The 23345-nt window shown below is 50.7% G+C and overlaps 10 protein-coding genes and 1 non-coding gene across 11 annotated transcripts; 6 read left to right on the top strand and 5 right to left on the bottom strand.

Annotated features, from left to right (window-relative positions):
• Positions 1-875: 875 nt before the first annotated feature.
• VFPPC_11721 (cytochrome P450) lies at positions 876-2535 on the top strand (the record flags this gene model as incomplete). The annotated part of the gene is made up of 2 exons (XM_018289823.1): positions 876-2160; positions 2216-2535. 2 exons carry the CDS (start codon positions 876-878, stop codon positions 2533-2535), a joined length of 1605 nt encoding a protein of 534 aa, XP_018146206.1.
• A 252-nt stretch (positions 2536-2787) lies between these two features.
• On the bottom strand, positions 2788-3967 carry VFPPC_11720 (alcohol dehydrogenase; the record flags this gene model as incomplete). Its single annotated transcript, XM_018289822.1, has 2 exons — positions 2788-3466; positions 3555-3967. 2 exons carry the CDS (start codon positions 3965-3967, stop codon positions 2788-2790), a joined length of 1092 nt encoding a protein of 363 aa, XP_018146205.1.
• Positions 3968-4868: 901 nt separating this feature from the next.
• Positions 4869-5333, top strand: VFPPC_11719 (AraC-like regulator; the record flags this gene model as incomplete). Its single annotated transcript, XM_018289821.1, has 1 exon — positions 4869-5333. The coding sequence occupies one exon, from the start codon at positions 4869-4871 to the stop codon at positions 5331-5333; it is 465 nt and encodes a 154-aa protein (XP_018146204.1).
• A 1413-nt stretch (positions 5334-6746) lies between these two features.
• Positions 6747-9099, bottom strand: VFPPC_15467 (C6 transcription factor; the record flags this gene model as incomplete). Its single annotated transcript, XM_018293220.1, has 2 exons — positions 6747-8288; positions 8383-9099. 2 exons carry the CDS (start codon positions 9097-9099, stop codon positions 6747-6749), a joined length of 2259 nt encoding a protein of 752 aa, XP_018146203.1.
• Positions 9100-11192: 2093 nt separating this feature from the next.
• Positions 11193-12517, top strand: VFPPC_11715 (maleylacetate reductase; the record flags this gene model as incomplete). Its single annotated transcript, XM_018289820.1, has 2 exons — positions 11193-12096; positions 12198-12517. The coding sequence occupies 2 exons, from the start codon at positions 11193-11195 to the stop codon at positions 12515-12517; spliced, it is 1224 nt and encodes a 407-aa protein (XP_018146202.1).
• Positions 12518-12764: 247 nt separating this feature from the next.
• VFPPC_15466 (benzoate 4-monooxygenase cytochrome P450) lies at positions 12765-14491 on the bottom strand (the record flags this gene model as incomplete). The annotated part of the gene is made up of 4 exons (XM_018293219.1): positions 12765-13744; positions 13804-13989; positions 14049-14334; positions 14393-14491. The coding sequence occupies 4 exons, from the start codon at positions 14489-14491 to the stop codon at positions 12765-12767; spliced, it is 1551 nt and encodes a 516-aa protein (XP_018146201.1).
• A 503-nt stretch (positions 14492-14994) lies between these two features.
• Positions 14995-16722, top strand: VFPPC_11712 (monooxygenase; the record flags this gene model as incomplete). The annotated part of the gene is made up of 6 exons (XM_018289819.1): positions 14995-15034; positions 15102-15139; positions 15213-15506; positions 15581-15878; positions 15999-16283; positions 16355-16722. The coding sequence occupies 6 exons, from the start codon at positions 14995-14997 to the stop codon at positions 16720-16722; spliced, it is 1323 nt and encodes a 440-aa protein (XP_018146200.1).
• Positions 16723-17578: 856 nt separating this feature from the next.
• On the top strand, positions 17579-19948 carry VFPPC_11711 (mre11 DNA-binding presumed domain-containing protein; the record flags this gene model as incomplete). Its single annotated transcript, XM_018289818.1, has 4 exons — positions 17579-17594; positions 17664-17791; positions 17855-18947; positions 19002-19948. 4 exons carry the CDS (start codon positions 17579-17581, stop codon positions 19946-19948), a joined length of 2184 nt encoding a protein of 727 aa, XP_018146199.1.
• Positions 19949-20120: 172 nt separating this feature from the next.
• VFPPC_14953 (cyclin-like F-box) lies at positions 20121-21296 on the bottom strand (the record flags this gene model as incomplete). The annotated part of the gene is made up of 1 exon (XM_018292718.1): positions 20121-21296. One exon carries the CDS (start codon positions 21294-21296, stop codon positions 20121-20123), a length of 1176 nt encoding a protein of 391 aa, XP_018146198.1.
• Positions 21297-21871: 575 nt separating this feature from the next.
• On the bottom strand, positions 21872-21943 carry VFPPC_17250. The gene has a single exon. It is a non-coding gene; the product is annotated as a tRNA-Asp (tRNA).
• Positions 21944-22569: 626 nt separating this feature from the next.
• Positions 22570-23046, top strand: VFPPC_15465 (cupin domain-containing protein; the record flags this gene model as incomplete). Its single annotated transcript, XM_018293218.1, has 2 exons — positions 22570-22616; positions 22668-23046. 2 exons carry the CDS (start codon positions 22570-22572, stop codon positions 23044-23046), a joined length of 426 nt encoding a protein of 141 aa, XP_018146197.1.
• Between the last annotated feature and the right edge of the window lie 299 nt (positions 23047-23345).

The following is a 23345-nucleotide window of genomic DNA, read 5'->3' as shown; positions in this document are numbered from 1 at the left end:
TCAGAAGATAGTATAAGTTCAACGTTTCAGGCCCAGTGGACCTGCTCTCTAATTTGATCTGACTGAAAGGAACTATAGGCGGAGTCAATTTGCGCCATATCTTTTGATGCATTCTTCAGCCGGTTAGCAAACGGCGTCCACCATTTTATTGATAGCTGGCGTGTTACGATGCTGGCTTGTAGGCTACAGGATGGGCCGGCTGCATGAGCCACCGGCGGCCAATACGGATACGGATACAAATTTTGATTTTCTTTCGCCGAGAGTGAAGTCCCTAGAGAACCAGGGCCTAGACAGGAAGGCTATTTACGGTCTGGTTCGATAAATTCAGGTTGGTACATAACACCCCAAGCCCCAACAGACCAGACACTATCTCTTATTCCACGGGTTGATTCCGCCTCGTTTATGTCGCTTTTTGTTCCTTGACAGGCCTGCTTGATGGCCATTTCCCCAAGTGTTCAGCATCCTATTCTCAGCAGCTGAATCACGGTCTGCCAATGTTGAGGCTGTTTATTGTTAGTATGATTTCGTGTACGGTTTTCTAGTCAGGTGGTCCCTGGTCCCGTACGAGTCTCCCCGGGGCTTCGGAATAGTCATTCCCCTCGGTCGAGGTGTCTTCAGGCGGCTGAGACCTTCTTGTTGGATCTCAGCCATTGATTGTCAAATTGACTGGACGTGGAGCGAATCGTCCGGACTCTGGAAGCCGACGGCCGGGGGTTGCAACCATTACGCCCAATTGCAACATCGTCGGCGAATTTGTACGTTTACGTTCTTGTAATTACTGACGACTATTCATGGAGTAAAGTCCTTTTATTCCATAGCCGACAGACATTTCCCTTGTGCTCTACTGAAGCAGCTCAAGTCACAGGCGTAGCGATATGGCTGTGTTGGTCTCGCAGTTCAACGCCAAGACGGCGCTGGCCGTAGGAGTTTTGATGATCCTCGTGTCCGTCGTCAAGCAATATCGTTCCCGGCGCCGCATGCCCCCCGGTCCGCGGCCGCTGCCCCTTATTGGAAATATTCATCAGATCCCGAAAAGCTATCCATGGCTGGGCTATACTGACATGTTCAAGCGCTATGGGCCTCTTGTCACCATGCAATTCGGACCACAGCAAGCAATCATGATCGGGTCAATAGAGGCAGCGCGTGATCTGCTGGACAAGCGCAACACAATCTACAGCTCCCGTCCTCGCGCACCCATGATACAGGAGTGCATCTCGAAGAATTTACGCATCCTGTTCCTGCCTTACGGTGACCGATGGCGAGCATATCACAAGCTGCACGCCTCGGTACTCAATGTGCGTGTTTCGGAAGCCTACCGGCCGCTCCACGATTTGGAGAGTAGGCAGTTACTGCTGGAACTGTCCGAAGCGGATGCTGGCGAGCTTTTTCCTTCCCATTTTTTCCGGTACTCGGCGAGTCTTATCTACAGTCTGGCCTATGGAATCAGGCTGCCCAAGGGGGTTGAGCCGGAGCTCAAAGTCGCATATCAAGTCATGGAGGAGCTCAACCAAGTCTTTCTGCGCACTTGGTTGGTCGACATCCTGCCTTGGATCAATGTGCTCCCAAAAGCACTGGCGCCGTGGAAGCGGGTTGCTGATAGGATGCACGAATTCGAGTCGTCGTTTCTGCGGAGTCTCGTGGTATCGGCGGAGCAAAAGCCTGGCTGGAATTGGTGCAAAAATATGCTCGCAATGAAAGAGAGCAAGAACATGCCACGTACAGAGCTCGGCTACATCTTGGGAGTCCTGTACGAGGCCGGCAGTGACACAACGGCGATAGCACTTTCAGTCTTTGTAATGGCCATGATTTTGTACCCAAGCGTCGCAAGCAAGGCGCAGGAGGAGCTTGATCGCGTGGTTGGCCCCGACCGGATGCCAACGTTTGGCGACTTGGATGACCTACCGTATATCCACGCCATCGTCAAAGAAACTCTGCGCTGGCGTCCAGTCATTCCTGGCGGGATTCCTCACGCCGTGACCGAGGATGATGAGTACAAGGGTTATCACATCCCCAAGGGATCCATGATTATCCCAAATCTCTGGGCCATGGCCATGGATGAGCAAGTATTTAAGCAGGCGGAGCATTTTGTCCCGGAACGGTGGATTGAGAACCCCAGTCTACCATTGTTTCCCTTCGGCTTCGGGCGAAGAGTGTGTCCTGGTATGTGTCTCTTTATTCAAATGTAGTATACCGCTCTAACCAATAGTGCTTGCAGGACAGCACGTGGGCAAAAATTCGTTGCTTATCAACACGGCACGAATGTTGTGGGCATACAACTTTGAGCATGCATACGAAGTGAAAGATGGGCTCCAGGTACAATGTCCTGTCGACGCAATGGCGTTCACGAGCTCCTTCAACTCCCAGCCCCTACCGTTCAAGGCCTCCATCATTGCGCGTGGCGCAAAAGTCCACGAGGTCATGCAGCGTGAATGGAAATTGACTGAGAAGGACCACCTAGTCCACTTAGAACATCTCCAGGCAAAGATGGAGAGCATGGCGCGGCAAAGCGCCCAAGATGTTGCGGGTCAGTCATGACGACACAGCTATGCATCCGGCCCAAAGACGGCCCTAGCAGTACTTCTTTTAGTCATGGATAGTAAAAAAGGCCATCACAAAGAGATAGATATCTATGCGTTACCAATAAAGGTTGCCTTGATTTCAGGCAACATAAGAAGTTTCAATGTCTAAAGGGAATTAAAGTCAGGTTCAAAATGAGAGCGATGGCTTTGCTCGCAGCATTTATAAAGTTAATCCACATGCGAGAATGACTCTACTTGGAGCATTCATCTACAGAGATACAACCAACTTGGTTCCGCTTACACCCGCCTTAAGCTTCTCCAAACCCGGGCCAATTGCCTCAAGGCCGTTTCCACTTACGTTGACTTGTAATGGGAGCTTGAATTTTCCATCGTCTACCAGATCCACAAGCTTGCTCATGGCAAACATACCACCCGGAAGCTGGAACATCATGCGTCCAAAGACTGTCACAGATGACACGCCTTCAGGAATCACAACCTTGTTGCCAGTAAACACTTGGCTGTAGAGTTTTGGGCCATCCGGCCGCAGGACATCAAAAAGCCCGGCATTCTCAGCGGAACCACCCACGGCGTCGATAATGGCATCAACTCCGTCGCCGCCTGGGCAAGCACTCTTGGCTTTTTCTACAAAGTTCGGGTCATGGCGGTCAGTGCATGTTGTCGCTCCCAGTTTCATAACATGGTCGTTGTGTTTAGGTGAATTGGTTGTTATAATCACGGCCAACGGCAATGCCAGTCGTAGTAGCTGGACAGATGAAGCGCCAACACCAGAACTGCCGCCCACGACCAGGATACTACGGATGGAGGGTGCTGTGGTACCGTTGATAGTGAAGCCATCCTCTCCCTCTAAACCCAATTCCGCCCGAATGTAAGGGAGAGGCATTCCCAAAGTCTTGGTAACGGCTGCGGCTGCTGTGAGGTAGCAAATTCTGGTAGTAAAACTGTTAGCATTCGTCGCACTTCTTGGCAATATACAGGGTCTTCAGGAAGACAATGTTGGGAGCTTTGAGTACTCACGGAACGGATGAAGACTCTTCGAAAGTCCAAATCGCCGGTTTTTTGCAGACAAAGTGTGCTGGCACTGTAGTAACCTCCTGAAATGCTCCTGCACGTCCGCCATGCCCTGCAAGACTCATCACAGCATCGCCAGGTTTAAACGCCGTCACGTCATTACCAACAGCCTCCACAATGCCAGCAGTGTCAATTCCGAACACCTCAGGCCAGGTTTTGACCATCTCGCCGTAGTAAAGGTTCTTCCAATCTAGCGGGTTCAGCCCGACGGCATGGTTGCGAATGCACACCTCACCTGGACCTGGTGTTGGTCTAGCCCCAGTCACCAGCTGAAAGGGACCACCTTTCTTGATAGCCACATATTTCTTTATTGTCTCGACTTCCATATTTGTAGGTGTAGGAGCAAGAGTGCCCGGCATTCCGCACAACTACTGTGAAAAAAGGTTTTGGAGAAGGGCAAGGTCAGGCAGGGCACGGACAAATCTGGGTTCACGATGGGTGTCCAGTTACTAAACGAACATATAGGACTCAGTAATGGCTAACCAGATGGAGACACTAGCATGTGTTTGTTGACATGCATAAGCCTCTCCCACGTATTGGACCGGTTGCCGAAAATTGGACCAGACATCGAGCAGCCGGATGCGGTGTAAAACTCGGATCGCCGGAAGCTCCCCGGCCACTCTCAAGCCCTCCGCTTCGGCGACCGGGCTCCGGGTCGCAAGTTTGGCGACGATGAGTCTGGTGCTCGGAATCCTGCATGTGCCCATTCACCGGCGCCCGGCTTCAATGTTGTGGGTCGTGAACATTTGAACTGTTGATTGTGCAATGCTGACGTTGACCTAGTCAGCCAAACTGCACTACCAGACCTAATTGGATCGTTGATGCTTTAAAACAAAGAGGCACTACCGTAATCAACGCTTGCTGCATCCTGGCTCTCCATCCATAATCCTCCTTATCCGCTAGTTCTTCCCGATACAACCCACATTCGACATGGACGCCCAACATGAAGCGTACGCATCGACGCTCAAAGTCAACCACTTTAAGCCAGAGAACGTTCCATGGCGAAGACTGGGCCAGTGTAGATCTACCCCTTTCTAGAAAACACTTTAAGAAGTCATTGCTAAGGAGAGAACTGCGATATATCAGACCTGTGGCGCCCAATCGAAGACGGCTCGAACACCCAATACCGTCTCAGTGTCATCGAAAGTCTAATCCCACCACAAAGCGACGGCCCGATTTTTCATTTTCACGAAATGCATGATGAAGGGTTTTATGTGAAGGTCAATTCCTAACCCCCCCCCCCTCTCTCAAGATATAACGATGAGAAGCATAAGGGATACTTTCTCACTTTTGCCTCGCTCTTCGCCTCGCTTCCCAGTTTTGGATCTTGATCCGCGCTCGTTGTTAACGCCATACCAGCAAGGCAAAGTCCGCTTCCACATCCCTGGCCGGCCGAGCGTGGATGTCGCGGCTGGCGAGATGGTCACAGTTCCTGTCCGGCTGCCGCACAAGTTCAGCAACCCTTTTGACGAGGAGGCCGTCTTCATCAACACAGCAACCCCCGGTTTCTTCGTGCGCTACTTTGAACATCTTGAAAACTTGATTGGCGATGGGAAGGTCCTAACGCCCGAGATCAACGCTGAGGCGTTGAAGAGGTTTGCTACCATTCCGTTGCCACCTGAGGATGTGAAGCGATTAGAAGAGACGGGTATGGCGGGTGAAAAGAAGCTCAAAGCCGAAAATGAAATAAAAGAGTGTGTGAATAGGTCACCATTGACTTTATAGTAGGAACGTATTTCGGAGCTAAATAAATGGGAAATTCTGAGTGCCAAACTGTATTTGGTTGCCTCTCCTGTGTCATATCCGTTGCCGTTGCCGCTAACATCTATTAAACCGTGGTTCGAGAACGCCCAAGAATGACCAAGAAATGATCTTCGGCCACGCTCCGAGGATCTGCACTTGGGCGGTGTGCGATGAACTGATATAGCGGCCAGCCACTTAGTAGAGGCGCATTCATTCAGTAGATATGACTGTGGGTAGCTGAGAATACTCTAAGAGGGGGTTAATTGTAGGGATCATTTTGGTATCATAGCATTTCCAAAGATCCAAGAAAGACCATGCAAGGGACAAAAAGTGGCATGCCGCTCTATTAATTCTTAAAAGAGATGCTATGCGACGCTGTAAATCTCCCTGTACAAAGCCGTGAGAGCGGTGAGTTGTCAGCACCAGTTTGTTTTCGCTGCTCCTCAACTTTCCGTATAGCCTCTAATGACACCCAACCTCTCACAATATGCAGAAAAAGGCTTGCGTGGAAAGGGAGCATATACAAATTGCCGCAATGTGTTTTTCTGTCACTATGGCGGCCAAATAGCAGGTGTATCAGGTCGTTATAGAACGATATAGAAAGTTACGTTTGTGCCTCATACCTTGCTACTTCGCCGGCTGCCAGGAGAAAACGGTACAATATTATATCTAGACCTGGAGTGCCACAAGCCAGAGCACAAGCCAGAGCACAAGCCACAGGCACAACTTTATTGACTTAAAGTTACCTTTTGACAAGCCTTTGCGGCTAGCTATAGCTACTGTTGCAAATTGTTGACTTAATGTGAATTATGTACGGAGACAATTTTAGGCAGATGAGTCGCTGCCTAGTGGCACGGCCCGTGCCACTAGGTATATATATTGGTATGAGAGCTGTCAGCCAGAGTTGAATAGAAGTAAGTTCAATCGCAACACAAATGTTCCTCCCGAACACCATCGCATAGCGTGCGTACCCATAGCTCTATACTGGTGCTGGAGGCCCAGACAGCGCCGCCAGGGTCGGCGAGGTCTTGGCGACTGTAGCATTTTAAATTAGTGGCTTTTTTGGCCTGCTGTCCCTTCCGAAGCGGTGTCATGGGAAACTAACAACTCGTGAATAGCAGATACCATAATCTTATTGCAAGGCTCTAGGGCATGACTAGCTGACAATGGGGTTCTCAGTAAATCGATCAACGAATAAGTTTTAATTTTCTATCAGATCTACTGAGCATAAATATTCAAAATGCTGCCACTGCCTAACAAGCAATGTTTGTGGCAAGCGACGGCCATTATGCAAGCTTGATGCCAACAGATCAGGAAGAAGTTTTTAGCATCCCACTTTTCTTTTTCAATGTTTAATGCCTCCTTCTTCAGCATCAAACCCAGTAGACAGAGCAGTCAATTACTATGTCTGCTACCAGGCGTGTAGTCACTTGAGTTACCACGGCCAGCCGACTCTCTCGGCCTCTTCCTACCCCTACTAGATGATTCATCTCTGGCGGCTCCAAATCTAGAGCCTCGATACCCTTGTACCACACCATCACTAAATTCTATCGGCCATGACATGTCTTCCATTGTTACATGACCTAGAAATTGAGGTATGTCGACCTGCTCGTCCCCAGCACACTTGGAGACGGCTGAGGAATATCCAGATTTAGATGTCGATACCATACCCGGCGCACCTAACTCAGGCCAGGGCAGCCCTGCCGTCTCTTGAATTGACAGACCGTATGATTCAAGGCTTTCCATGTCAAATGGTCGTGAGGTATCCTGTAGCAGAAGTGACGTGGGGGTAAGAGTGTCCATCACGTTGCCTCGAGGTTTGGTTGCCGCGCTCAACAACTCCACGATGTCCTCTATCACCGTGCCCAGTTTATTGGTACAGCTTGACAGCCGAAAAATTGCGGCGGTGTCTGCTGGTTGTGTGACCTGTCTCAAGGTATCGATTAAAACGAGATCCTGATGGGCCTCCGCACACTGTTGGTTGTCATTGCGCTGATACCTTGGTGGCTTGCGGCTGCTGCTCGAAGGGGGAACCAGATGAATCCGCATTATATTCCTAGCTAAGATGAACACTGCTGCGGGAGGAAACGATGCCCAAAGTCTGTGAATTGAGAGAGCAGGACGTAGCTGGGCGTGTTGAGGGATGTCAGCAGAATCGGCGGCTGCCAAAGGCAACGATGCCGCTGACGATGACGATGACGATGACGATGACGATGACGATGACGATGATGACGACGAAGATGTGAACACAGGGGGACGACTTTGTGTGGGCGACGCCATGGATGCTGCTTCTCCAAGAAGACTTTGGAGTCTATGCCAAAGGTCATAGGGGACGGGCCTGCAGCAAGATGCTACTAGCAGTAAGCAGCACAGTCGGGAGTCGTGCAAGAGCTGGTTGGAAACCCCGGTATCGCAGCTATACAGAGTCTGGTTTAGTCGGATACGCGTGCTTAGGAATGTCAGGTGTATTGACACATTCTCTGTGGTCGAAGGGGCTGTGGAAGAAGGCACGTTCATCTCTCGTGACCAAACCATCAGGCGATCCCGTAGCTCACAGAGTGCGACACGCTGATCTTGACTTCTTAAAGCTTCAGGTGAGAGGATCGTTTGCAGCTCGTTCTGTAACCGGGCGAGGTCGTGCCGTGACTGGCAATTCGAGCCTGCACGATCGTTATCATCATGCAGGTTGACTGCAGATATACTATTGCGATTGTATGGTAACCAGCTGATCGTCCCTCGAGTAACCGCAGCATGCTGGTCACGGATAAAAAGCGATCCGTACACCTTTTTTCTCTCTGTTGCTTCAATCTCGGACAGGCCGGGCGGTTGAAGGCCATGCGCGTACTGATCCAGTCCCATGGCTTTGGCTAAGATACAGGCTTGCATGAAGAGTCTGTCTCCAAGATCCTCGTTCTGGCAGTGATGGGCAAACAGGCTCTGCACGGGGAAAAGTGTTGCCATGTAAGCGAGAGGGTTCACTTCAAGAGCACAGCCAGAAACAGACAAAGAAAAAAAAAGAAAAAACACTCACCAATAGAGCCAGTGTTTGCACGTTAATGAGCTTCGGGCCTAAAGAGATGCTTGATTTCTTTATTGCAACTTGTGATGCTTGCAGAGCAGGACGAATGAATGGATCGTCAATCAGGGTTGGACTCTCGGCGCCTAGGACGAGGAGAATGATGAGATTGAAACATACCGCCCAAGCCTCCGACGAGGGTGCTAATGGCTCTTTGTAGACGCGTTCCAAGGCCTCGTAAGTTATCTGTGGCTCGAAGATATCCGTGTTGTGATCAATAAGCTTAAAAAAGGTTTCAAGAATAGCACTGAGGAATTGTTTCGATGGCAGCCTAACAGCCTCGCCTGCCGCTACCTTGACAAAGTCTGCCGAGTCACCGACCACGGCGTCCTGTGTGAGTTTCCTGATGTGGCCCTCGATTACCTCATGTATTATTTCATTACTTTTAGGTAGTATGCTGAGCTTGACATCAGCAGCAAAGTCGTGACATTGCGAGACTAGTGTCCACCTCCCGTGATACTGCTCGATAAGAGTACCAGCATCCCGAAAAATATGCCCGACGCTTTGTCCCGCAGTGTCATCGCTGCAGTCGCTATCCGTAGCTTTCAATGGGAGGTCTCTGTCCCGGTCTCTGTCCCGGAAATGGTCATTCGGGAGATCGCTTTTCAGTCTGGCAGCAATGTTGGTCTCCTTGAACATGCTGGTCAGGACTGACAAATCTTCTTGGACCATGATTAGGCGGCTCTGCATGTCGTCAAAGTTCTGGCATCTGGGGAGGGGGCAAAAAGCCAACATCAGCATATAAATTACAAGACCAAGTTTTTCATCGACCATAAAAGTGTTAGCTCTCACAGTACTTTGACGTGATTCACACGCTTTGCTGGGGACGAGTAGACACATTCCGCTCCATCTCGTCGGCAGTTGCCACAACTTGGCCGTTCGCGGCCACAACGAACCTTGCGAGCACGACAGTTGACACATGCGCCATCAGGCGGTGCTGTCCAGTTCTAGAGAACAAGATGACAAGAAAATAAGTTAGCCATTGTGACAGGAATTGGTAGCACCCATATGTTACCTCAGCATGTCAGTTTCAGTTTACCTCATTCTTCATGGCCACAGTTAAAGTTGCACTTTGCAAGGTCGTATTGCCAAGGGCCAAGGCAATAGTACCGTAGCCAACCCAGACCTTCGTACGCGTATGTGCTTACCGCGCGAGGGTTCTGGTTCTCACTGCTGGGATGTAAAGCATCATCACATGGCGATCTGGGAAGCCAGAGGCCAGACACACTGGCATTGTGTGCAACATATATATGCCCGTGTCAAAGATATTAACTGCATCTGTCTCAACAATTACCACCCGCAATAAGCATACGCATTACCTGTGGCTGTACTTGAAATGTTACTTTTAATGCAAGGCAACAATGGCTTTGCCATGCTCTTCATACTGTCATTCGCAAGCCTTACATATTGGCGACGATCCGTGCCTTGTTGAGCCATCAACAAGCACAGAGAGGTGAGCGGGGATTTGCCAACTCGCCACTAGAAAAGCTCTTGAGCCGGGGTTAGAAGCTCGCCAGAGGGGAGTCGGGGTACCCAGATTCACCGTGTTTATTGATTTATTCCCGTATGGCGAACTAAATAATATATTGCCATACAGAAAATAACGTCATGGGTCAATGCCCTCCGCTAGTCCGATAGAACCACTGGTGCTGCCCTCCTTTAATATGCTCCCATATTGTTCGATATCCTCGGCCGGTAGTCCTGCTTTTGCCGCTGCAGATCTTGCTCCTCAGGCACTCTCCCCTTTCAATTGTCGACGTTCCAAGGGGCGTTCGCTACCATGAAATCGTACGCCGCGCTCCGGAAAATGCCAAGTACCCTCAGGGTCAGCAGACATGGCGGGTATGGTATTGACAGAATGTCTGTTGCCATCTTTGACAATCGAGGGAAGCGCTCCTGCCCTTCATCGCGGAGCCACCAGGTAGAGGAAAGCAGTCAATTGGGACGGGCGACTGGGAGACGTAGTATCCACAAGGTCAGTCTTCAACGTCGGGCTGGACCTGTGATAACTCACAATCTGACAGACGTCCATGTTTCGATCAGAGCGCAGTGGTGGGTAGAAACGTATTGAAACTGAATCAGAGCTCAGTGTCAGTTCCAATCATTGAAACGGAAGTCTGTTCTGGTTTCGTTTCATATGTTTCATATGTTTCATGCCTATCCTTCGTCTGGCCGAGAAGCAACCAAATTGCCCATATGAAACTGTATCTGAATCGTCTATGTTTCTATCCATCACTGTCGGAGCGATTCATAGGTTAGATACGGCTTTGAAGCAGATCGGGTCAGCGTGCTTACACGCGGACCTGCAAACAGCCCGCCCGTGCCCTGCCTCCCTCTTCAACCACCGGATGTTGGCCGTGAAGCAGTTCGAAAGTCGACTTCTTGGACGTGTTTTGCAGGGGCGAGGTGCATGCTGTCTTATGACACCATATCCTCCACATCTGACATCAGGCTCGGACGTCGGAATCCGGCTTGACAGTTCTAAGCTGGCAGGATGTCCCACATTGATTCAGGGCCGAGTCAGGCTGACAACTGACAACGTGGCCGAAGCATGGTGGGAGTTGTGACCTCTCCGCGGCGCTCCATCGGCTCCCATCTAGATTGTGGCGGATTCCCCAGACTGCCAGCGGAGCCGGGATATTAACCCCCCTGCCGGTGTACTTAAGCACTGGGGATGGCAGATAACAAGTCGGATGCAGAAAAGAAAGAACAGGCGAAAAGAGTTTAGAAAGCAGTTATCAAAGTAAGCCCAACTCTCGTGCGACATGGCTAAGCCTACAGTCGTGGATTGCGCCAACTCCCCCTTGTTTGGACTCTGGAAACCACAGGCGCACCTAAAGCACCTATTCTACGGGCCACGTTGCGTCAGTAAGTACCTTACTACTGTGCTGCCGTCCGCAGCTTCTCGGGTCTTTGTTATCACTGGTGCGACGCTTGGTACCAAGACGCCACTCTTACAGGAGGTCAAGGACCTGCTAGGATCCCATCATGCTGGGACGTTCGCGAGTGTCAGACAGCACGGCCCTATTTCTGACGTCAAAGAGGCACTTGCCCTTGTCCTCCAAGATCCATCAGTCGACACAATCATATCTCTCGGGGGCGGGTCACCTATTGACGTAGCGAAAACCATCTCACACCGCATCCATGAGGCACGAGGTCAATATCTTACTCATATAGCCATCCCCACAACTCTCAGCGCCGCAGAGTGCACAGCAGGCGGCGGGTATACAGGCCCCGATGGCATCAAGATCGGATTCATGGCACCGGGAATGGGTGTGGGAGCGATATTCTACGATCCTCTGTTCTCGCAATATACGCCAAGACAGTTGCTCCTCGCCACCGGGATCCGTGCCGTGGACCACGCCGTAGAGACAGCCTACCACCCAACCTCGTCCGAAATGCCCTGGAAAGCCCTTTCCTGTTGGGCCTTAGGGGTTCTGTTTGACGAACTTCCTAGGGCTGCAGAATTGCTTCAAGATACGTGTAGCAACAGCATCCAACGCGAAGATAAAGTTGACCAAATTGCGACGGGTCGCCTCCACGACTCGCTTACCCGCCTGTTTCTGGCTGCATATGCTACCTCTGGCCTCCGAGGTGCGAATTTTACGGGAAACATGGGCCTGTCGCACAGCTTGGGCCATGCATTGGGTAGTCCTTATGGAATTTCGCGTAAGTAAAAAGGTCATCCAGTCTGGTATCTTAACATTATACCCCAGCTCTGTACTTAATCCGGCTCTGCTAACAACAATGGTAAATCGATGTCCTCGCAGACGGTGAAACTAGCTGCCTCACTCTCGCCGAAGTAATCAGACTCAAGGCGAAGCTGGACATTTCGGACGCACGGTGCATCAGTCGCCTCCTCTTGCCAGCCATTGGAAAGCCTGGATCGGGAAATGTTGTAGAGGATGCCATGCAATTTGCCCATCACATAAGCGAACTGGTGGACGGGCTGGGTCTCAAGCCCTTGCCGCTTAGCAAGCGGGGAGTTGGCCGCGACCAGATTCCGGTCATTGTTCAACGAGCAACGCGGGGAGATGACAATGAAGAACTTCGCCATGCCTTGGCAGCCATGGTGGAGAAATTATTGTAGTCATCTGTTTTGGGTTTGCGTGGAAACATGCCGACTGGTCTGCAAAATTATAACCCTGTGAACAAGGTGAATATAACTGGAACCGCGTGACGACGCGACAATATGGGGTCTGGTAATCTAAAAAAAATATACATGTAGTTATAGTATGAAGCATAGTATAGTTATCGGTTCTACCATCCGGCTTATGGACGACTTATGGATGGGCAGAATAAAAATGACAGTCCAGCTAGCTAACATCTACCTGACCTTATTTGCGAGCTGGTACGAGCCTACAGAGAAGCGGAGGCTTCGCCCAAAATCCCCAAATTTTCTGATTATCTAGCCAGCTCAGATTCTCATTCGTTTCAACAAGTTCCATGTCAAACCTCCACAGCACGCGTGCCAGAATGAGCCTGAGCTCGGCCCAGGCCAAGTTCTTCCCAAGACAGGCACGGGGGCCATGTGAAAAAGGCTTGAAGCATTCGTGGGAATCGGTACCACATCCATCGAGCCACCGCTCAGGCCGAAATGCGCCTGCGTCTTCGAAATTAGAGCCCGAGCGGTAGCATGCCAAGTGATTCACACCCACGGTATAGCCAGCGGGCACAAATCGGCCGTCAATAACCTCCCCATTGGCGGGTACACGGCGTGGGAGCGTGATAGCGACCGGTGGGTATAGGCGTACCGACTCATTCAGAACGGCACTGAGGAAGGGGAGCTTTTCGGCCGTATTCGATGCTGTGATGTCCGTCTCAGCAGCAAAATTTCCGCGTATTTCGTCGACCAACCTCCGATGAGCGTCTGGGTGTCGCAATAGGAGGAACGTAGCACCAGATAGAGTCGTTGCTGTGCCTTCGGACCCAGCGATGCTGATGGAGAAGGCGTTAGCATACATTTCTGCTTCTGACATAGTCGTCTTGGCGTCGCGAATGCCGCCTTCGTTCTCGGCGATGTGCGTTAGGACGTGGTGCCAAAAATCCTTACGGTCTGCCGTCGGACCACGAGCTAAACGACAACGGACTGTTTCTGCAGCGCGGCGCATATTGGCCGCTCGCGAGCCTGTCGTGCTAGATGGTCCCAGTAAAGCAAATAGCGGACGAAGAAACATTATATGGTAATAGCGCAGCATTTGATTCACCATTAGCTCCTGAGAGCCCGTCTTGATAGACTCAACGAATGGCGAAGCCACGCCCGTCTCGAGACAGCCGAAGCTCTGGCCAAAAGCAAGGTCACCAACGAGGTCAAACGCTAGGGCCGAATTGTTAGCTTGTAAAATCGGCATCAGGTAAGAATAGTGAGAAGCTCACTAGCAAATGTGTACCAGTCAAAGAGGTCGACCGGGCCGCTGCTGCAGCGCTCTTCTAGCTGGGCACACAACTTCGTGCAGTAGGTCTGCAGGATGGGTTCCTGTTCCCGCAACGCCTTCTCCGAAAAGGCATGCGACAGCAGGCGTCGCTGGCGCGTATGTGTTTTGCGGTCTGCTGTGAGGATGTCTGAAGAGGAGTTAGAATAGGCTAAAGGATTATGTTGATAAACGAAGCGCAATACTGACTTTGCACACCTGAAGGTGTGAGAAGAGAGAAGTTAGGATCTTTAGGCATCTCAACGGATCTCTGTCCGTATATCGTCCTCCAAGCCGTGGCTGAGATATATGAGATCTCGTCAGGAGCTACCCTCACCGCCGTCCCGTATTGTTCGTGGAGCTCTTGCAGGCGGTGGTTCAAATTGCCTCGGTATTGGTGCCAGCACCATGGCAGTCGAGTTGCCGCCCAGAGTCTCGGTCCGGGGTGCTCGCTAAGAGGATGGAAGTAAATGTTTCGGATGAAATAAAGACATGTCTGTAAATGAGTGTGAGATATCGACCATGTTGAACGCACCGGCAAGACAGTGACATACGAGAATGAGGAAAGCCCCTGGGATAATAGAGACATTCAAAACTCTATAGGCTAATTCAATGCCCCAAACATCCATCTCCCTTGTATTGCTGGCTGCCATCGCACAGCTTTGTAAGTCACGGTGAGGTGCAGGTATCCAGCTGCTCTTGATAGAGCCCATTCAACAGCCTTCCGATAAGTCCCTTCCGGTCCAACTGTGGTATTATAGGGACGATTTGTGCTTCCTTTTGGTGACTGCCTGATACGTTCGAACAACCAGCAACGATCGTGTCAAGTATATACTTACCGGGGCCCGGGGGCCCGGGGTCTGGGGCGGGAGCCTCGCGGATCGGGAGCCGGATTCCGAGTGGCCTAGCTTTTACGCCCGAGACTTGTTTACGCATTTCAACAGGACTAACTGCCATGAAACCCGAAGAGAACCGAAGGGCACGAAGGGCACGAAAAGCACGAAACTGCTTTACTTGCAAGGCGCATAAAACAGCCGCTAAACAGGTGCTTAGCAGTCAAAAACTCAAATGCACTCACGAATCATTCTGAGAATCTTCGGAACTCTAAAACCAGCTCACCTGTGACCTAGAACCAAAGCAATTGTGCATGATCAAAATGGATGCCCGAGATACTCATGTCATTGTCGTTGGCGCTGGTATGTGGTCATGCCAATCTGTCCGTTCGCCTCCGTGGCTGACCCTATGTGCCTCTGCCGTTCAAAGGAATAACCGGCCTCTTGATCTGCCAGGCGTTGAAGAAGGTAATTGACTCGCTTCTTCCATACAAATTTCTCTGCGGGGTCACGCATTTATCAGATAAAATCATTTGGATAGGCCAGCATAAGATTTTCCATTTTTGAGAGGGAAGAGACATTGAATTATCGTAGCAATGAGTGGACAATGGCAATTCACTGGGCTCTACCTCTTCTCAAAGAAATTCTCCCCGAGGAACTCTTCGCGAAAATGGATGAAATTGCTTGCAATCCCATAGTCGGGATTCATTCTGGTCTCTATCCCATTATAAACGGCGAGACAGGTGAGCTCATAACCGGTGTGCCGTACGAGAATGGGTTGCGAGTACCCCGAAGTCGAATGAGAGCGTTGGCCTCTGAAGGAATCAATGTCCAGGTAGGGAGACGTTTTCTGTTGACATTTTTTGCACCTCTTTACGAAAGAGAATAATGGCGCTGATGATTACAAAGTACGGCAAACGTGTGACGGATATTGCGTTCAACGAGAGCGGGAAAGGTGTTATATGCAGCTTCTCTGATGGAACCATGGTCAGTGGAACCATGATTATCGGCGCTGATGGTCCAAAATCCACAGTTCGCCAAGTTGCAATGGGCAGCGAGGAAAAAGCAGCCGTGACAAAGTTTCCTATCTTCCACACTAACATGACTGTTTGTTACCACGATGCCGAGAAAGCTCAGATGGTCCGACGGCAATACCCAACTAGTTATTTGGCGTTGAGTCAGCGTTCCTTCCATGCATTCCAATCAAGTAAGTTTCAATTGCTAAGCGCCATAACCGAAATCCCCCGTGTTTCCGGCACTCCATACACTCTTCCCCAAGAGTCAGTACTTGGAAACCCCGACTGACTGGGCGTTACGCGTGGACTAGTTTCGAGCATGCCCGAAGGGCCTGATCACCCCGAGTCCTGGATTTTCCACATGGCCATGGCATGGCTTAGTGAGGGCAACAATGACTTGAGCTATAAAGATCGTCTGGCTCTGATCAAAGAGCGTGCTGCCGGCATGGGAGAACCTGCGCGTTCGGCGTTCATGTGGCTTCCTGATGACACCGAGGTACACAGAGCCGATATCAGCTACTGGGTCACACAGGCCTGGGATAATCGGCAAGGTCGTATTACGCTTCTCGGAGACGCTGCGCATCCAATGCCTCCGTGTGAGTTCCTGGTACTCAGAAAATCTCCCTACATTACTTTGCAGCTTCTGACGCACTCCGTCGTAACACAGATCGTGGCCAGGGGTTGAACCACTGCATAAAGGACGTCTCGCTCCTTTCTGGGATTCTCAAGACAGCGTTTGGTAGCACCACCACAACAAATTCGCTCGCTGAGGGCGTGATGAGATACGAGGAGGAGATGATCCCTCGCGGAGCAGAAGAGGTCCGCTGCTCCGTAGAAAACGGTCTGCTGCTGCATGACTGGAAGAAGATCCAGGAGAGCCCCGTTTTTCGCCGCGGCTTCAAGCCCATGGATGGTCACGGTGACGCCGTCGCTGGTGCTGGTGCCGGCGCTGGAAAAGATATTAGCGACCATGCGCGAGTGCAGAAGAAACGGGATGCTGAGTTAGCTGGTACTCCACCTACGGCCATTTATTAACTTTGGGAGATCTTGTTTGTGACAGGAGCATCGGCCACGATAGGGAGTATGACGCAGTTCAAGGTTTGAGCTGAAGATCAGTCCATGGCGCAATAACTGGCCTCTGCCGCAGGAACACCGACAGCCTGACGGGGGTAGTGGGAGATACCGGCCACTGCAAAAGACGGGGTAGATGATGAATCTATTCTAACTATGGAGCTCGATGACAATAGCCAGTTAAAGAACGTTAGAGCCCCTTGGTGAAGCAGGCAATGATTCTCACAAGACAATTCTTAAAGAAGTTCAGCTTGAATGCCGCGAGTCTCGATAAGCTGCAGTGTGGGTGTCGTCATGTCTTGATAGGTTATCCCTCCATTCGCAAATAATGTTTTCGGTATTATTTGTCGAAACCACTCAAAATGCTTAACCCTTTATATATATATGCCCTATCTTGCTCCGAGATCTAAATCATCAGCAACTTACAACGAGCGGCCACATATACTCATGCTTTGTAGGACAGTATCGCCGCTTAGTGTAGAAGCAACCGAAAACCAAAAATACTAATTTCTGTCTCTCAATTTAAGACGCCCATATACTATCTATTTAATTTCGTATAAGCCTCAATATAACAAGTCAGATGTTGTGAACAAACTACTCTGGTTATCAATGTGCACGTGATCACGCACCACTTCGCGTCCCGTTGGGGATCGAATGCGCGTCTCCAGTTTCACGGGCAGCTTCCCCGCGACGAGACGACATTCACGCCTGGTCAAATTCCTCCTAAAGTGCGCCGCAAGGTAAATAACCAGTGTTCCTGGTCCCAGAAATCAGATGCTGCTGGTATGAATGCGTGTGTATCGTACAGCGTGCATTCACAATGACGGAGCTTACAGGTAACATTCCCCGTCACAATTCATGGTATCACCTGGTCCCGGCCAGCCAGTTTGCTAACATGTCTTCAGAGGCCGATACGATTAGAATCCTAGTTGCAACGGATAACCATGTCGGCTACGAGGAGCGCGATGCCATTCGCAAAGATGATAGTTGGAGGACCTTTGACGAAATCCTGAACCTCGCCCGAACCGAAGACGTTGGTCGTTCTCTTGCAATCGAAGTCCCGACTCCTGCACACAGGCTAATATGCATGACTTAGGTCGACATGGTCCTACTAGCAGGCGATCTTTTCCACGATAATAAACCCTCTAGGAAATCTCTTTACCAAGTTATGCGCACACTACGGCAAAATTGCCTCGGCATGAAGCCGTGTCCGTTGGAGTTCCTCTCGGATGCCGCCACCGTGTTTGAGGGAGCATTCCCCCATGTCAATTACGAAGATCCCGACATCAACATTTCAATCCCTGTGTTCTCCATCCATGGCAACCATGATGACCCCTCTGGTGACGGCAATTACTGTTCGCTCGACTTGTTGCAAGCCGCAGGTTTACTCAATTACTTCGGACGGGTGGCTGAAGCTGATAATATCGAGGCTAAGCCAATTCTTCTGCAAAAGGGCCTTACGAAGTTGGCTCTGTTTGGGTTGAGCAACGTGCGCGACGAACGAATGTTTCGAACTTTCCGAGACCACAAAGTCAAGTGGTTCAGACCAAATGTGCAAATGGGCGACTGGTTCAACATGCTGGCTGTCCATCAGAACCACCACGCACACACCGCAACGTCTTATCTTCCCGAGAACGTACTACCAGATTGGCTTGACTTGGTCGTTTGGGGACACGAACACGAATGCCTCATCGACCCGACACAGAACCCTGAGACTGGTTTTCACGTCATGCAACCGGGGTCTTCGGTGGCAACGTCGCTGGTACCGGGAGAAGCGGTGCAAAAGCACGTGGCGATTCTAAGCGTAACTGGGAAGGACTTCAAAGTTGATAAAATACCGTTAAAAACGGTGCGGCCATTTGTCACTCGAGAACTCGTCTTGGCTCAGGACAAGCGGTTCAAGGGCCTGGACAAGAAGAAAGACAACAGACAAGAAGTGACTAGACGCTTGATGGAGGTTGTGGAAGAGATGATTGAGGAAGCGAGTGCCGATTGGGAGGCTATTCAAACGGACGAAGAGGCACTGGAAGAGCGGCCACTTCCTCTAATTCGGCTCAAGGTAGAGTACACAGCTTCAGAGGGCGGCCTGTTCGAATGCGAGAATCCTCAGCGCTTCTCGAATCGATTCGTCGGCAAGGTTGCCAATACAAACGATGTCGTATACTTTTATCGCAAAAAGTCATCGCAGCGTAGGTGTTGTCGTTGCGCAATGTATTGAGAACTGGTGCTAACCCAATCTGCAGGCAAGGCAACTGCTGCCCTTCCCGACAACGTTCTAGAAGCCCTCGCCGACGGCGCAGACTCAGTCAAGGTTGAATCGCTGGTACAAGACTTCCTGTCCGCTCAATCTCTCAAAGTCTTACCGCAAGGTCCCTTTGGAGATGCCGTCAACCAGTTCGTTTCCAAGGACGACAAACATGCAATGGAGCTGTTTGTATCGGAGCATTTGACAGGTCAAGTGAAGCAGCTTCTCGGTCTCGAATCCGACGACGAAGATCTCAACAGTGCCATGGAAATATACAGAACAAGGATTGAGCAACAAGTGACTAGTGGGCCAGGTAGAGGAATGTTCCATACTGAAAGAAAACGCGTCCTGAAGCCAAAGCCCGACACTTGGGATAGTGATTTCGACGGCAATTGGGAAGATGAGCCGGGTGCTTGGACATACGAAGCCCCGACCCACGACCTGAGCCTCACCACAACACAAGAATTTGGACCATCTGGCCGAGGCAGGGCGGAAGCAGAAGCCGGTAACGAGGATATCTCTGACGACGAGCCAGCGCCAAAAGCTACGAAACGGTCAACGGCAAGAGGTGGTAAAGCGGCCACGGCCACGAAGAAGGCACCGGCTCGGAAAGCTCCCGCCAAGGGACGGGGCCGCAAAGCCGTTGAGCAAAGTGAGGAAGAGGAGGAGGATGTGGTCATGGAATCAGACGACGAGCCTCCACCTCCCCCAAAGCCAGCTACAAGAGGCAAACGAGCCGCAACTACGAGGAGCGCGGCAGCAACAGCGACAAAAAAGACGACAACACGAGGCGCAGCGAAGTCGAAGCAAACAAAGCTGGATTTTTCACAAAAGGGTGCCGGCGGCACTCAGAAGTCTGTGGAAATTAGTGATGATGAGATCTCTGACGAAGACGATGCATTCGAGCCTGCGCCGCCTGTCACAAGAAGAACAAGGAGACGGTGAGGTGAATTTACGATAGATGCGTCATGCAGAAACAATGGCTTGCTGTCCGATCACATAGATAGACTGTGAATCTAGATACCCCATGAAAATGTACATGTACATGATGTGCTCACAAACAATACTTGACTCCTCGCACGCATACATCATCCCATCATTCCGGATACAAATCTTGTCAGCTCTCCTCACCAATGACCTCCTCAGACATTTGACTGGCAAAATAGGCTTCCATCTCGGCCCACCAATCCTTGATGCCTCTCACATCACACCACGCCAAGTCCCAGGGGTCCTCAAACCACCACTTCCCCAAGCCTCTATCGCTGGCATACTTTTTCAAGCTGCCCCCGTCAAATCTGTGATTCTTAACACCAGTCAACAGCACGGCGCTGCCAACCTTGGGAGCGAACTCGGCCGGGTCCAAAAACACAGTCAGATGAACCTGTTTTGCGGTCGAGGGATCAGTTATGCGGGCAGTGCGCTGCTGGTATGGGGGTAAGGTGGACGATTCAACAGGGGATAGATGTGCGATGATGGCGAGCACATTGCACGTCCAGTTTTGGCGGTAGGGCAGATTCGGGATCGCGCGCAAGGTGGTCAGTTTGAGTGGTGTTTGGAGGTCATGCCAATCTTTGGGAAGGGCGATTGGCAGAGACGGCTTGGTGGAAGTCTTGTGTCCGGTGGGTTTGGATGGTGATTGTCGTGGTTGCTGTGCTTGTGTCTTCTTGACGGGGAAAGTGAGGGCCTCGAATTCTTCAAATGCATCTTCCATGTCGTCCTCTTCAAAGTCCTCCTTATCTCTCCGTCTTTGGCTGCTTCGTAGAGAGGCAGGCTTCGTAGGTGTGCTGGGTGTCGATGCTTCAGGCGTAGAAGCTAATGGTCTGATGGGCGACTTTCCTTTGTCGACAAACTCAGGGTCACGTTTGTCCACAGCATGATCCCGTTGCTGAGCGTGCATTCGCCGCACTTTGTCATTCCATCCAATGGTCTTCAAGTCCAAGACTACCAAGTAAACCATTTGCTTCACGTCGTCTTCTCCCGAGCCGGTGTTCCTCAGCCGCAGCTGGGAGTCTTGCACGCACACGTAGCTACCGACTGCGATTTCCTGCGAGTGCACAAACCGGTGCATCGCGTCTCCCAGAATAGCCTGGATGCAGAGGTCGCCGTCGCCGAGGAGCAGACGGATGACTTGCCAGCGACCGGTTTCGGTGAGAGGCGTGATTTGCACATGTTCGACGAGGAAGATGGATCCGGGGACGGCGAAGCGAGTGCGCACGAGGTCTTGGATGATGGGTTGTAGGGTGATGGGTGTTGTGGATTGGCCGAGGGTTTTGGAGGGATCGCTAACTTCCATTGTTTGAAGGTGAGAACGGGACGCAGGAGGTCATCTTGTCAGTGTGCTAGTCGGATCATTACTGTGGTGGCATTGAGGTGTCGAGTTGGTTGGTGATGGGTGAACGTGAAGCGTGAAGTGAGAGTTTGGATGAGGACATTGAGGAGGTGTCGGGTACGTAAAGAGTGCACAACATTGAAGGTGAATAGATGTATGAACGTCCACCATGAAGAGGCCAAATGGTGCCAAACAAGGCTGAACAGTGTAACTGGTGAATTTGCTTCTGTTGGCAATTTTGATTACTTTAATTCCTATTGCCGTACCTAGGTAGTCAATATGCCAATGCGTGTACTAGATTGCCATGTCCACCAAATGTGCAGTTTGATGCAAATGTCACAGTTGGCCCTCTCTGATAGCTTCTTGCGACAAGAATCACCATGAACAAAGACACAAGACAGCCCTACCAATTTACCGTTAGAACCGTGACTGAAGCCTGCTGTTACCAAAAAAAAAAAAAAAAAACAAGTCAATCCGACTGCCGCATAGAAACACGCCATGCACAAAATCTGGAAAAACTACAAAAAAGACAAAACAATCTCTCCCGCCGGGAATTGAACCCGGGTCTCAAGCGTGACAAGCTTGCATACTGACCACTATACTACGGAAGATGTTCAGGCGTTTGTCGCCTGTCGTAGGTGGATCAGCTCCTGTTGAGGAAGGAGCTGCTTATTTCACGTCATATACCTAATCTTGCATGGAGGCCGACATGGAAGTTCTTGACCAACGTCACACGTCTACAGCCCAACCACGACCGTCATCTGAAATGCAATACCAATTACCAGACACCTTTCTGCATCACCATTCTCCACCGCAAAGTGTCTAATCAGGCATAAGTCTACCGTGACTCAATTTTCCCAACGGACCATGGTGAGAACCTAGCCATCCATGACGTCCTAGCAGCTCGGGTAGCCGGGTAGCCTATCCATCAAGTCGACACCGGCTGACTCGGTGCATCTCAACAAAGTCATCAGAAAGCCGCTGAAATAAGGCTATCATCCGAATTTTCGGATACAGTCATGCCAACTACTACTCAACAACTCTGAGGACACATAAGAGAAAGCCGAAAACGCAACGCATATCCGCTCAACAACCGACGCTAGATCCCAAGTCCACTACCATTACTATATAAACCAGCATCAGCGTCTTATTCAACAATTGCTGTGCAACTCACTCTTACATTCACATCGTATACCGAACGTCCGGTAACGCATCTCCCCAAGACACAAAATACACAATGGAACAAGGCCGCATCGTCCCAGATCCTCCCAAATATGACAAAACGTACGTGACCATTTGCCGCGAACAGTCCGCACAACAACTAACACAACCCAGTCGTCCCTTTCCTCAGATTGAACTAGCCTTCAATAATAAGCTGCCAAACAGCCCTGGAAAATCCAGCGTCGGACTTCTCGTCACCTTTCCCCCAAATGCATCAACCCCTCCTCACAGACACGCGGGGGCTTCCGTCTCGGCATACGTGCTCAAAGGTACTCTTCTCAATAAAATGAATGATGGACCTACCAAGGTTTTCGGAAAGGGTGGGACTTGGTTCGAGGCTCCTGGTTGTCACCACAAGGTGAGCGATAATTACAGCGCCACCGAGGAAGCTCAACTGCTTGCTACCTTTGTTATCGACTCGGAAGTAATTGAAAAGGGCGGTGTGGAAGCGTTGGTTGAGATTGATGAGGAGTATCTAGATGCCAAGGTTTGATGTCAAATGGCCAATTTGGGTGTCAGTAGTGGCATATTTTTGGGACATAGATGACCATCCTGGTGGCTTGGTTGAGCGCCGACAAATAGAACTCTAATTTTCTTATTACCCGTCCCGAAAATCAGTGAGAAGCAGTAAGCCTACATGCTTGTTTCATTTACTACATCGTACACCCAATGTATACTAGCAGCTCGTACTTGGCGGCCGTGCCAATGCCCGAGAACGGCGCAGCAAACCCGAGAGTCTTCCAGCCCTGCTCGTAGCCATTCTTGACTTCCTTGTCGATGAGGCTATGAATT

Source organism: Pochonia chlamydosporia, chromosome 2 (genome assembly GCF_001653235.2).
Source record: "Pochonia chlamydosporia 170 chromosome 2, whole genome shotgun sequence".
In the NCBI taxonomy this organism is placed as follows: domain Eukaryota; kingdom Fungi; phylum Ascomycota; class Sordariomycetes; order Hypocreales; family Clavicipitaceae; genus Pochonia; species Pochonia chlamydosporia.
This window is presented reverse-complemented; position numbering and strand designations above follow the sequence as displayed.